Source organism: Nicotiana tomentosiformis, chromosome 8 (assembly GCF_000390325.3).
Source record: "Nicotiana tomentosiformis chromosome 8, ASM39032v3, whole genome shotgun sequence".
NCBI lineage: Eukaryota > Viridiplantae > Streptophyta > Magnoliopsida > Solanales > Solanaceae > Nicotiana > Nicotiana tomentosiformis.
This window is the reverse complement of record NC_090819.1, coordinates 10,642,133-10,655,832: the sequence shown is the minus strand read 5'-3', so window position 1 is coordinate 10,655,832 and position 13,700 is coordinate 10,642,133. Positions and strand designations below refer to the sequence as shown.

The 13,700-nt window shown below is 38.4% G+C and overlaps 1 protein-coding gene across 2 annotated transcripts; it reads right to left on the bottom strand.

The window, feature by feature from the left end:
* Positions 1–7,770: 7,770 nt before the first annotated feature.
* On the bottom strand, positions 7,771–12,229 carry LOC104086946 (transcription activator GLK1-like). 2 transcript variants are annotated; one of them, XM_009591305.4, is made up of 6 exons: positions 11,578–12,229; positions 10,846–10,986; positions 9,410–9,763; positions 8,906–8,962; positions 8,466–8,564; positions 7,771–8,158 (listed from the first exon to the last, which is right to left on the bottom strand). In XM_009591305.4, exons 1-6 carry the CDS (start codon positions 12,001–12,003, stop codon positions 8,012–8,014), a joined length of 1,224 nt encoding a protein of 407 aa, XP_009589600.1. In that variant the 5' UTR covers positions 12,004–12,229; the 3' UTR covers positions 7,771–8,011. The 2 variants fall into 2 exon arrangements, with proteins under 2 accessions (XP_009589600.1, XP_018623136.1); XM_018767620.3 differs by lacking the exon at positions 10,846–10,986.
* Between the last annotated feature and the right edge of the window lie 1,471 nt (positions 12,230–13,700).

Genomic DNA, 13,700 nt, shown 5'->3' with positions numbered 1-13,700 from the left:
GGCATCGTTTTGAAGTTGCACACGAGTAATACAATTAGACAAGCTATCAAAACTTTCAAGTTAACTAACAATGAGGCTGAGTATGCGGCCATGATTGCAGGTCTCGAGCGAGCTAAAGGTTTGGGAGCAAAGGTCATCGAGGCCAAATGTGACACCCTGCTTATGGTAAACCAAGTCAACAGAACCTTCGAGGTTCGATAAAATCTAATGCAGAGGTACTTGGATAAATTACAGGTGACTCTACATCGGTTTAAAGAATGGACCCTACAGCATGCGCCTCGAGAACAAAACAGCGAGGCTGGTGCCCTTGCAAATTTGGGGTCATCAATCGAAGATGACGAGATTAGATCGGGGACTATCGTATAACTTTCAGGGTCAGTAATCGAAGAAGGCCACACCGAAATCAACTCCACAAGTTTGACCTGGGATTGGAAGAACAAATATATCGAGTACCTAAAGAACGGGAAGCTTCCATCGGATCATAAGGAATCGAGGACTCTACGTACGAAGTTCGCACGATTCACATTGGCCGAAGATGGAATACTATATAGAAGGATGTTCGATGGACCATTGAAAATATGTTTGGGACTAGGAGATACCGACTACGTTCTACGAGGGCACCTGCGGAAATCATTCTGGTGCCGAATCATTGGCTCACAAAGTCATCAGAGCAGGATACTATTGGGCCAATATGGAAAAGGATACAAAAGAGTTTGTTCGAAAGTGCGACAAATGTCAAAGGTATGTGCCGATGATTCACCAACCCGGAGAGCAACTCCACTCAGTCTTATCCCCATGGGCATTCATGAAATGGGGAATGGATATCGTCGACCCTCTACCATCGGCCCCAGGTAAAGCTAAATTTATTTTGTTTATGACTGACTATTTCTCTAAGTGGGTTGAAGCACATGCTGCCGATTCGGGATGCCTGCCGAGATCGTATGCGACAATGGAAAGCAATTCGTCGACAGCAAAGTGACAAAGGTTCTCGAAGATCACAAAATAAAAAGGATCATGTCAACACCATATCATCCTAGTGGGAGCGGACATGCTGAATCGACAAACAAGACCATCATTCAAAATCTCAAGAAATGATTGAACAACGCTAAGGGAAAATGGAGAGAAATATTGCCCTAAGTCCTTTGGGTATATCGAACAATGCTAAAATCCAGTACGGGGGCAACACCGTTATCTTTAGTATATGGCATCGAACTCTAATCCCGGTTGAAGTCGGGGAACCCAGCGTTAGGTTTCGATATGTAACGAAAGAGTCAAATCACGAGGCTATGAATACAAGACTCGAATTGATAGATGAAAAATAGAAAGCCGCCCTCATTCGAATGGCCGCATAGAAATAACGGATCGAAAGGTGCTACAATCGAAGAGCCAATCTTCGGTACTTTAAAATCGGGGACTTGGTTCTGAGGAAGGTCACCCTCAATACTCGAGACCCAAATGAAGGAAAACTTGGCCCAAAATGGGAGGGGTCGTATTAGGTCCTCGATATTATCGAAAAGGGATCCTACAAACTTGGCACGATGAACGGCGAACAATACCAAACAAATGGAACATATAACTCCTCAAACGATATTACTGCTAAGGTACGACCTTCTCCGCTTTCGTTTATATTTTATACTAACCATTTGCAGGTGTTTAATCGAAGACATCAAAGGATTTTTCAAGCACAAAACCTTAGGTCTGAAAGCACGCGTTGCACGCTTTTTCCCTTAGACCGGTTTTTGTCCCAAATGTTCGGCGAGGTTTTTAATGAGGCAGCCATTGTTCGTGATAACTTAGAGCAATTCAACAGTATATGAGGCTCCTTTACAATCAACCTCGAATACTGGGGGGCATCACCCTCGGATTGTTACAAGGAAAATACTTCGTGGCTACAGGGTCTCGATAGGTAAATTTTGTAAGGGTTAAACGGTCAAACAAACCATGCCTATGTAAATTACTCGAGCCCTAATGTCAAATATGTATGCATGTTAATCTATTGAAAAAAGTATTTTTCTTTCCAGATATTTCATGCCTTAGAGAAATTTTACTTTACAATGTCGTGCTTGTGATCTATTGTGGAAACTGGCTTAAGTGGCGGTCATAACTAAAGTTCGAACAATTGACCCCGCACTTGGGGACTGCCATCCAAAAAATCGACATGATCAAATTACTAAAACCTCGAGATCGTAAGACTTTAAAAAGGCAACCCTCGATTTTATAGGCCACAGCCACCTCACTTGAAGATTGATACTTCGAACAAGTTCGAAGTATAACAAGGGAACAAGCCCAAAAGTCGAATCCCAAGTTAAAGGCTACGGCCAAATTAACACGGTTCAGAGACGTCCGGTTTTTGTTATAAAATAAGCCTTCAAAATTTTTTATAAACCGGTTAAAAAGGCTACCCTCGGCTGAATTACTAAGGGTCTCGATAATATCGACCCTCGAAAACCCTAATGGGTACAAAGTCGTTAGAACTCTCGAATAAATTCTTTATTTTATGCTAAGGCATTACGAAATAAAGGGTCTCGATAATATCGACCCTTAAAAACCCTAATGGGTACGGAATCGTTCGAACGCTCAAGCAAATCCCTTATTTCATGCTAAGGTACAATAGATATTATATGATTAAACAATAAACTTTTCAAGCCGAAAATGGGGAGAAAGCCATTCTTTTTACTATGGTCGTATCGGCATATGTGAAGAGCCTAAAGGGCCATTTTATTTTTGAGTTCGAAAAATCATCCTCACTTAATTAAAACCTAAGGGTCCCCCTACTCCGAGTTCAAGAAGGTACTCACTCGATTAAGACTACACTAGTCCGTCTTCGATCAAGTTGCCTAAGCCTCTAACTTATGAGCAAACTATTCATAAAGTATGAATGAAACAGAATTTTCACGAGGCAAGAAGTAAAATAAAGACAAGTCAAAGAGAAAAAAGATCTTTTACATATACAAAGATATTTACAAGGACCGATTAGGGTCCCATACAAAAATCAAAAAAGAAAAAGCCTAAGATTCCTAATCGAGGTCCTCCCCATTCTCGAACCTGCTTTTGCTGCCATCATCATCATCATCATCGGAAGAGGCCAGCGCTCCAGCATCAACTTCATGCTCTCTAGCCTTTATTATCTCGTCGATAAGATTGAAACCTCGAGCGTGGATATCCTTGAGGGTTTTCCTTCGAGATTGGCATTTGGTGAGTTCAGCAATCCAATGTGCTCGAGTAGACGACCATGATCGCATCTTTCTAGGCCTTTGCCTTTTCGGCTTTAGATTTGGCCTTTGCAAGTTCGAAAGCCAACCGAGCCTCGAGCTCCTCTATTTTCTTTGCCTAAGCCGAGCTCTTCTCCTTCATGCCTAGAAGCTGACTTTCGACCGATGACAATTGGTCTTGAGCAGTCTCTTTTTCTGCAGCAAAGCGGTCCATACCTTCTTTCCACCATAAGGACTCCGTCTTCATCATGTTAACCTCCTTGTGGAAATGCTAGATCCTCTCGACCTTATGTTGCAGCAGTGAGATAGAAATTTTATCCACCATTCCTGAACCGAGCCCATGAGCTTTTAAGATTTTCATTACTTGCTCGATCAGGTCGATTTGATCTTTGTGAGTCGTGGCTAACTCGGCTCATAGGTCCTTGATCGTTTCTTATTTTTGCCCACCGAGAAGGTTGAGGGAATTCCTCTCCTTGGTGAGCCTTTGAATGTCGGTCCCATACCAACTCATCTCAGCTCGAGACCGATAAAATGCTTCCCGGTGAAGCGATGAGCCTACGCATAGAGAAGAAAAAAAGTTAGACAGGAAGAGAAAAATGAACACAAGGGTAATACCAACAAGGGGAGTTAAGGCTTACCCAATTCAGAGCTTGTTGCGCTTCGTTGAAAAGGTTCGATGCCTCGCCTGAGTCCTTTCTCGAGACCTCCGAGTCGCTCAGGCGGTAGCATCTTCGACCCCAGTAAAGTAATCACGGAAGGGTTCCTCCCTTTCGTGGGCTCCTTCGATGGAGAGGGTCTTCAAGGCCCGAGCCTCTTGAATCATCTCCTCAGAAAACGAGGGGAGCCTCCAATTTCTATTCTATTGGGGAGCCTCCAATTTCTATTTCCCCAAGTGGATCACTTGGGGCGTTCTCTCCATCTCGAGGGGCCTCGAGACCAACCCCTACAGTCGTACCCACCGTTGTCTCATTATGGTGGGAGGCATCTTCAATCCTCGATGACTCGGGGACTTCTCCCAAGTCTCTTCCTGAGACCTCCTCATCTCGAGATGGAGTCTCTTCAACCTTCACCGATTCAGTGGACTTTGGGGCCTCGGTGCTCATTCCCACTCGGGCCACCAGCCCGGAGTCGTCTTCTTCCTCTTATTTGTTTTCCTCCCTTAGACGCCGAATAGAGTCTTCGGTAAGAAGGATGATGTTCTTCTTCGGCTTACGAGCCATCTTCTTCATAGGTCCTGGATCCTCGGAGGTTGAGGTCTTTTTTCTCTTTTGGTCCTTTGCCAGTTTTGGTGCCGGGATCAAAGTCTCCTCCTCACCAGATAGGGGCCTCATGACAGCATCCTTGCCAAGGCCTGTATGAAAGGAAATTAAGTAAGAAATGCTTTAACAAAATCATTAAAGACATGGAAAAGGGGCTTTCCATGATTTTTGGCCTCCCATCGGCCCTTTGATAAATAGCGCCATGAGCGCTCGACGTACATAGAGGTCGAGGTCAGGTCCCAAACCCAGCTCTCGAGTTTAGGAATTGCACCGGTCATCCAAGTGACCACTACATCACGAAAAAAAATATCGATGAGAAGAAACAAATGAGCAAAGTAATAAATAGGAGCTAATAGTGGGATTGTACTTACGCTTCATATTCTATTTCTCGAGAAATGGCATCTTCTCGGCTGGGATCAGGTTGGAAGTCCTCACGCGAATAAACTGCCTCATCCAGCCTCGGTCCTTGTCATCATCTATGCTCGAGAACAACACCTTGGTAGCCCGACGCTGAAGTTTTATTAACCCGTCTCGATAGAGGCGGGGGCTATACAACTTGATAAGGTGGTCGAGGGTAAAAGGAATCCCATCAACTTTGCTCACGAAAAATCGGAGCAGAATAATAATCCGCCAAAAGGAGGGATGGATTTGACCTAGGGTTATTTGATACTTGCGGCAGAAATCGACGATAATAGGATCGAGGGGGCCCATCGTGAAAGGGTACGTGTAAACACTCAGAAACCCTTCCACGTGGGTAGTGATGTCTTCCTCAGGGGCCGGAATCACCACCTATTTGCCTTCCCAGTTGCAGTATTTCTTCACCTGCTTAAGGAAGCTCTAAGTTATCGAGCATATATACCTCGACATTGGCTCGTATTGACCAGGGGCCGACGAAGTTTTTTCGGTCTTAAAGTCGGAAGTGAGGACGCACCCCCCGGGAACACACTCCTCAGGGTGCGGCTCCACCGGTGTTTTGTCGCCGGCCGGCCGCGATGAAGAAGCATTTTCCTTTTGAGGAACAGTTTTTGACGTTTTGTCCATTTGGATTTGAGGTTTAAAATAGATGGAGATGATAAGATTTGGTGTTCTAAGACGAGATTAGCAGTGAAAATCGTAGATTTGCAGATGAAGAACTTAGAAGATGTAAAACGATTTGGAGATTAGAAATTTGAAAGTAAAAGTTCGAAATGTGAAGAGAAGAGCTATTTATAGATTTCACAACGATGGTTCAAAATTAGCGGTGGCCGACCATCGACTAACGCACATTTAATGCCTTGGTAATTGTACAAACGGGACGTTTCGGTCACTTCCGTCGCTTACGTCACGAGGATGATGTCATGACAGGTCGAGGTAGAAAATCGAAAGCTCAATTCATTTATTATCATTACACTCCAAAAAATGAGAGGACTATCTGTATACGGTTAAAATCAGGCCCACCCAATTTTACTATTTGACCGAGATCGGGAGGTTGCATCGAAGGACGGCCTTGTAATGGAACAGACTAAATCACGAGGATAAGATACCAAGTTCAGAATCGAGGTATATGTCGAGATCGAGGCTAGTAGTGATCGAAGCAAAATGGGACAGACATCGAGCATGATCGAATATAGCATAATAACAGAAGGCAAGATATCTGTGACTGGTCGAGGATCATGGCATAAATCTCGGTGACTGGTCGAGGATCATGGCGTAAATCTCAGAACGGATCTAATCAGAAACGGTTAATCAGCTAATCATAGGATTTCCTTCTGTAATTAGAATTATACCATAAGTGAAATTCTTCTACTATATAAGGGGGAGGGGGGGGGTTCTAATCATTTGTAGCAGACATTGTTGACAGATATCAAAGCAATATAATTCTCTTTCTCGTTTATACTATTGTTCATCAACTTGTTATACTTTAATTGTTCTTGCATCAACTAGTTCGAGGGTATCCAAACTCGAGGGTTGAGTTCCATTCTAACACTGGTTTGCTTTACTTTATTGTTAATTTTTATTACTCATCCTCACATATATCAATTGGTATTAGGTGAAATTATGTGTCCTTAAAACCATATTATAAGTTTAATTGTTATCCAATTTTAAGGGTAAACATATATATTCTAGCATATTAAGTACAAAAAACTTTTATCTATTGTAGTTTGTCATTTATATCTTTTAGAGGTTGTAATTCAATCGCTTGTTGTGCTACATGTAATTATCTGTAATTGACTTTTAAGCGGACAAAGAAAAAACAATTTCACATTTGCTACAGAGTTAATCACTAAACTTGTTAAAAAAATTGGTATCCTCCAATATCTCTTGTCTAACTCCCTCTCCTCCAATATCTCTTAGCAATTGCTGGAATTATATATTCAGCATCCTGCATTCATGACTTATCTTAAGCCAGTTGGTGGTGGTGCACCCATCTTCTTGAAATCCTAGATTTGCCTCTGCTTTGGAACATTGTAAATTAAACGAACTACAACCTCAAACCCATAAATTTCAAATCTTGACTTCGCCTTCGATTATTGGGTGATGGTGGTGGTTATAGTTAGTAGCTTGTAGTGATGGTGACATACAATAGTGGGTTAATGCTGGTAGTTTATGGTTGTAGTTGGTGTCGACGACTGATAATTATGGTGGATGCTAGTGAGCTATGATAATGGTGATTGTCAGTACTAATTGGTGGCAGTTATGATAACGATAGTTGGTAGTGATGATTATATAAATGGTAGTTGGTAGTGGTGATGATTAACTGTGGTGACTAGCGATAGCGAATAATGTGGGACAGTAGTTGATAATGGTGTGTGACAACAATGATATTTAGCGGTTAAAGGGGATGGAGAAGTAGTGAAAGGCCATGTTTGAAGAAATACATGAATGGAGCATCTTAATGCTATTAAAAACTTTGGTATATGTTTTAATTATTTGGATTGTCTATTCAGACCTATTAAGTGGTTATAAAAGACAAAGAAAAAAATATTTAATAATTAAGATATAAATAATTGAGATGGAGACCTAAAAACAAACCCACATAATAAATGAAATATGGATGATTAAGATTCAAATTTTTTCATTTAGTGCAAACAAAGGGGCCTTAGTCTTTCTTTCCTTTTCCTTTTCCTTTTCAGTCTTGAATATATCATTTCTTACCATTGCTTGGCTTTCGTTGTTGTTCTTTTAATTTTGTTTCATAATAATGCTCCTTGTTGTTATACGATAGAAATAGAAGAAGAGTGGAGCAAGTTTGCAATAAGCTCTCGCCATTATTACATTCTCAAATTGGTGACATAATAGTCACAAGTGACCATTCCATGCATGTGCAAACCCATTGTTAAGTTAAATCATTGTTCTTGTGCAAAAGGAAACAAGAACAAAAGAGTACAAGAAGTTAGGAGGAAAATACTCGCATTATAGATGAATTTTTCCATTATTGAGTTCATCTTCATGCATCAAGTGCAAGAAATGTCGTCGAATTGAAGGGTTTAATTCTAAGCGATCCAAGAAATTAAAACCCAAAAAATTTAATTCCACCCCCACAGCTTGAAACTCATAAACTTAAGTTGGAGGTATTTTATTAATCCCTTGGCGTTGCAATTCATTCAACACACTGTCGATTGAGGGAGGTTTGAGTCCGAGGGGAAATGGTGGCAGACATGGCTTTGCTAAAACATCTCCAATGGCCGCATCTATGCTCTCCTTTGACTATCACAATATTCAGAAAAAAAAATGTCAGGAAAACCTTCAAAATTTTGAAACACGTAAAGAGCAAATTCACTAGTACATAAAAGTTAGGACTAACAATATTTATGACTTGAATATTTAAAGTTGTGTAACTTATACTTTTAGAAGAGATTGCAAAGAACAAATGCATTATTTTTCCTCGTTTATGACCCTTTTTTTTGTGTAATGTTAAAGTCATAAAATTATTTTTTGTAACAGTAAAGTCATTAAACTAAGTATATGTAACGCTAAAGTCACAAAATTAATTTTCTAAAAAGAGAGAACTCACGGGATGAAAATCAAAAGGAGGTTTAGGCAGATCTTGTCGTGCTCCGGTGGGGACAACTTTGATCATGGCAGGGGGTGGGATGCCCGAAACTGGAAATCTCTGCGTGAAATTATAGTGTGATTAAATAAGACAAAAAACTTATTGAAATATGTATGCATTTTTTTTTTCACATTAATACGAAATATATTAAAAGGGCAGTCGGGCACTAAGCTCCTATTATGCACAGGGTCCTCGGGAAGGGCAGAATCACAAGAATCTATTGTACGTAGTCTTATCCTTCATTTCTGCAAGAGACTGTTTTCACAACTCAAACACGTGACTTCTTGGTCATATTGCAACTACTTTACCAATTACACCTATATATATATATCCAAAACCAAAAAGCGTACAACTGAAAAATAGACTTCATATAGCAAAAAGTTGATTGATTGAATAGTTACCGTGGGCGCTATTGGTGAAGGAAAGCAAGGAGTGCCTGGTGCAAGAGAGTTTAGTAACTGCACCAAAAGAAAAGAGAATATTAGTTCACTCCCACAATTATATGAATATAAATTCCACAGATTCAAGTAGGGGCGGAGCTAGAAGCCTGGTTACGCGTTCGGTCGAATTCAGTAACTTTTGCTTGTATTTGTGTTAAAAAATTCTTTAAAAATATATAAATATTAAATTTAAAACTCAGTTGTTAGTACTTAAATCGTCGTTCCAAGATCCAGAACTCATAAAGTTAAAATTCTGACTCCAACAAATGTGGATTCAAGCCATACTTGTTCATTCTCTCAACAACTATAATATTTTCAAGTGAAAGAATATACTACTAAATATCCTTACACAGTTGATGTTCTATTAGAAATATTCATGTTATTGCTTTAATTCAGTGCATATAACTTAAACTCATAAGTAATTGAGAGAAAAGCAATAGAGATTGAGAACAAAAAGACACTCACTCTTTGATGGTGTGAATTCCAAAAGGAAGGATCTGTAGGTGGTGAAGAATGAGGAGGAACAACCGGTGCCCATGCTGGTGGGAGAGGCGTTATATGTTTCGGCCACATGTGCATCATAGATTGATCGGTGGGTGGATGACCCCAGACGTGTAGAGGTCTAAAATGAGGCGGCACCATTGGTGGTGCCGCCATAGGTGGAAAACCCATGGTTGGTGATGCTGTCGTCCATGGATTTATCTCTCTCTTTCCGCCACCTCCAACGACAACTGCACCGCCGTACATTTGTTTTCTTTGGCTCCAGATTGCCGCCTCCGCTTCTCTCGCAAGCAAATGTTTCCGATGGGCTCTATATTTCTACACATATAACAATGTCCCTTCTATCAGCTTGGAGATTAGGATTTAAATTACGACAAAGATAAAGAAAATAGGCGGTAAACTCTTTCCATTTGCCTAAGTCTTGTTGTACAAATTAGTTACTTGGTACTTGCATGAGCTAAGGGAAGGTAACATGTACTTGATATAATAATTGAGGTGCAAAAAAGTTGACTAAAAAATATTATATTCTTGTAGTATTTAATTAAACTACTTGAACTAGAGTAGAACACAATATTGTAATCTAGCAAGTGAGTTCTGCCTTTTATTAAAAGGTGGTCGGTAAGATAACTGAAGTCAAAAGAGAGAATTTATTCGATCTTTTGCACCAGAAAAAATACTTCTATTATGAGCAAAGCAGAAAGCTTCGAAATTTGCAGGCAAGACATGCTTTTTCTCTTTGTAGATAGAAATAAGCTATTTGGCTAAAAAAACAAGGGAATGCAGCCATAACGGCTCGTACAATTGATAGTGATCTAATCCTTTTTCAAATTAATTTCCACTGAGCTACTTTTGAGTAGCAGTGGCAGAGCTACATAGCTTTAAGGGGTGTCAGTTGACTTTCCTTCGCTGAAAAATACACAGTTTAAACAGATAAAAATTATTTTTTTATGTATATATACTATATATTCCCTTTGACCTTTTCATATTTTTACTTTTTAAAACTTTGATATTCCTTAATGAAATAAAAATTATGACTCCGTGACCGTTGAGGAGGAGGTTCCGAGGAGTACTTTTTATTTGCCATTGATACTAGTACACTCAATCTACTGAAAAATGATTATATTCTTGTTGTTCTTGAATATAGAAAGACTTAACAAAGAGAATGAAAAAGTCAAGTCCAAACTAAATATCGGATGTGGCCGAAGTATTGGATTTATCTGGAACCAGTATTTTTTATGCAGTACATAAATTATATATAACAAATTATTAAAATTGCACGAGATAGTAGATATGAATATATAATCTTAAAAATATAATAAATTCAATATTAAAAAACTCTTATATGTTGAATCGATAGAACTTAAATCTTGAATCCATCTAACGAAAAGAAGAATGCTTACTTGAAGATGGCTAGCAATGTTATGGCGAGTGAGACCTTCAACCCCCATAAGTTCTAAAATCCTAGATGGGACTGCTTTATCTACACCTAATTGCTCTACTGCTTGAACAAATCTCCTGTGTAGCTCTGGCGTCCAATCCACCTTCACACAATTCAAGAAACTTTCCATTTTATCCAAAATAGAAAAACTCAAGCTGGAAAGAAAATAAATTAAAGGACAAACAAACAAAGATAGAGAAAAACATTACCTTTTCTTGCCGTTGTTACTTTCATTACTGTATTGGAAATTATTATTGTTATTATAGTCCTATATATATAACAAATACAGTTAACCTATATCTAGCATATATAGGTGTACGGAGTTATTAAAGTTATCTGCAATTATTTTAATGATTTAATTGTGTAAATATTTTTATTATCATTGAACTTAAACTCCGAAAGAAAGGTTTACTTCCTATGAATTACATGAAAACCCTAAAAATGTACTAATAAAGTGAGGAGCATAGTGAAAAGTTCATTCCTCATGTTATTTCGTGGGAAAAAAACTAAGACCAACAACGCCGATAATAGACACAATATAATCCCACAAGTAGGGTTTCAGGAGGATAGTGTACATGCAGTTTTATCCCTACCTTGTGATAAGACCAACAACACCGATAGAGATGTTGTTTACGACAGACACTCGGCTCGGAAAAAAAAAAACTTATTTTTCTCAAATCTTTTTTTGTTTTACCTTCACTTTTCTCTTCCCTTCTGGATTTTTGGATTGCCCAGTTGATTTCTTGCACTTATCATTTTCCTTTGACTTGGGTTTAGAATTTTCGCTCTTCTGATTCAAATCTAATGGTATTTTTTCCACTTCTTCTTTTCTGAAAGAGTTGTTTTCTTCTACGTGGAATGGTGGTGTAGTATTATAAATATTCATATGATCAGATTCGTCGCCACTACTAACTGAGAATTCAGCAAGAATCTCCGAGTCCATATCCAAATCTGGTAATTCATCATCGTTGACGTTGATCCCCAAGAAAATGTCATCAAAATCAATGCTTTCGAGCAAATTCCCATCACCAAACTCTGGAAAATCATCGATTCCTCGAATCGTGAAACTTTCCATGTCATTTTTGGTGATTTTGTAGCTCAAAGGTGATACAGTAAGCATCCCAAAATGTAAGTAACCTTCAAGAAATCAAATGCCTTTTTATTTTTTGTAAAAATGCCACGTGAAATTAAAATAAGGATGCAGAAACTGGAAACACCAAAGGAGAAAGAATTCAAGTTTTGGAACTGATGAGGAGAGGACTGTTGTATAAGAGGGAGAGGAGAGGGTGGAAAGATTTGATTTCCACCACAACATATGTAGAAGGTCTCTAAGATTATGTAGTTTTCTCTTTGTTATGGTAGTATTTCCTTTTAATATTTAAAGGGTTTGTGGATGGCCTTTTTTCGAATATAGAAAAAATCTAGTATTACAAAAGCTCGTGAGCTGTTCTATTAGTTTTTGTTTCTTTTTACTATTTGATTGAGATGAGCGAAGTGAAGGTTTCAAGTTGATCTCACAGCCCGTGGCGGCCCCAAGATATGAAAGTGGCGGGGCATTACTGTCGAGTAAAAATTTGAGCAAATATTGTAGTTGGAATCGAACTCATGCAGCACAATAAAAGTTTAAGTTGTGTCCCCTCGACTAATGCAGCGGCCTAAGATTTGAATTTTAGGGTGCCTATCAAAAATATATACATGTTATTTATGATATACACATATATATACATATATTTTTCCGAAGTTATTGGGGCCAGTGTTCGGGTAGGTCCGCCTATGCTCACAGCTACCTCTAAGTTGTGATGGAATGATTTAGACTCCTTCAATATCCTATAAAGATTTCGATTTCGAGTTCGAGCTCGAGGAATAAAAACCTTCTACTAGAGAGTAGATCCATATGTATGAATTCATGTTTTTCCGTTGGAATATAATAGTGGGGAAAAAAAAAAGGAACGTTATGGGTGTATTTGGTATAACCGAAAATATTTTCCTTCGTACCAAACACACCCTATATATCATAGTTAATCTAACAATGTTTGCTTTAATTTCCAGCTAGAAAAATAAGGTTATATGAGGGTGTAAAATAGGTAGGCTGGAATTACATTTGCACGGATCAGAATAAATTGAATCAAAAAGAGGATTGGGCTATCAAGGCACAACGCGAATTAATTTTAGCTAAACAATGGGTTATATTCAAACATATTAACTAAAAAGTGTTTATTTTTTTGTGTTTTGATAAATTCTTGTATGGATCAATTCGAGCTACATATGTATTCCAAATTCCCAGATCAACTCATCCAAATCTTAGCAGATTTGACGTGATATATTTTTATGGGCTAAATTTGGGCAAAATATAGTGATGTCTCATATATAAAAAATACCATCTGCTATTTAGCAAAATATAATGATGCCTCATGTATCAAAAACACTATCTAATTTTAAAGTACAATCAAACATTTCTATAACATCTTCATTTATTCTTAATTTTTTGACTGTTATAGCGAAGTGCTATTATAGAAAACATATATTATACATAGCAAAAAAATTGGTTCCATAAATTTTTTAGCTTTTATAGTAATATCTGTTATATAACGATATTATTATAGAGATGTCTGACTGCATCACGAAATTCATAAATTTTACCTAATTGAGTATGCAAAATTTAGTATAGAGCAAAGATTTAGCACCCGTTTGGCCATAGATTTTGGCTTCATTTTTAAATTTTTCTTGAAAATATTGGTTGTTTATGAAATATGATCATGTTTTAGGGAAAAAATTTCAAGTTCTCAAAAACTGGTTTATGGTATTTTTTGGGTGGAA

What these genes read in the sequence shown, in the direction of transcription:
- LOC104086946 (XM_009591305.4), bottom strand. Translation starts at nt 12,003, where the DNA reads ATGCTTACTGTATCACCTTTGAGCTACAAAATCACCAAAAATGACATG. An exon ending in ACATTGCTAGCCATCTTCAA is followed by an intron (nt 9,764 to 10,845) that starts GTAAGCATTCTT and finishes TTATATGTGTAG; the next exon opens with AAATATAGAGCCCATCGGAA. An exon ending in CTCCTTTTGATTTTCATCCC is followed by an intron (nt 8,159 to 8,465) that starts GTGAGTTCTCTC and finishes ATATTGTGATAG; the next exon opens with TCAAAGGAGAGCATAGATGC.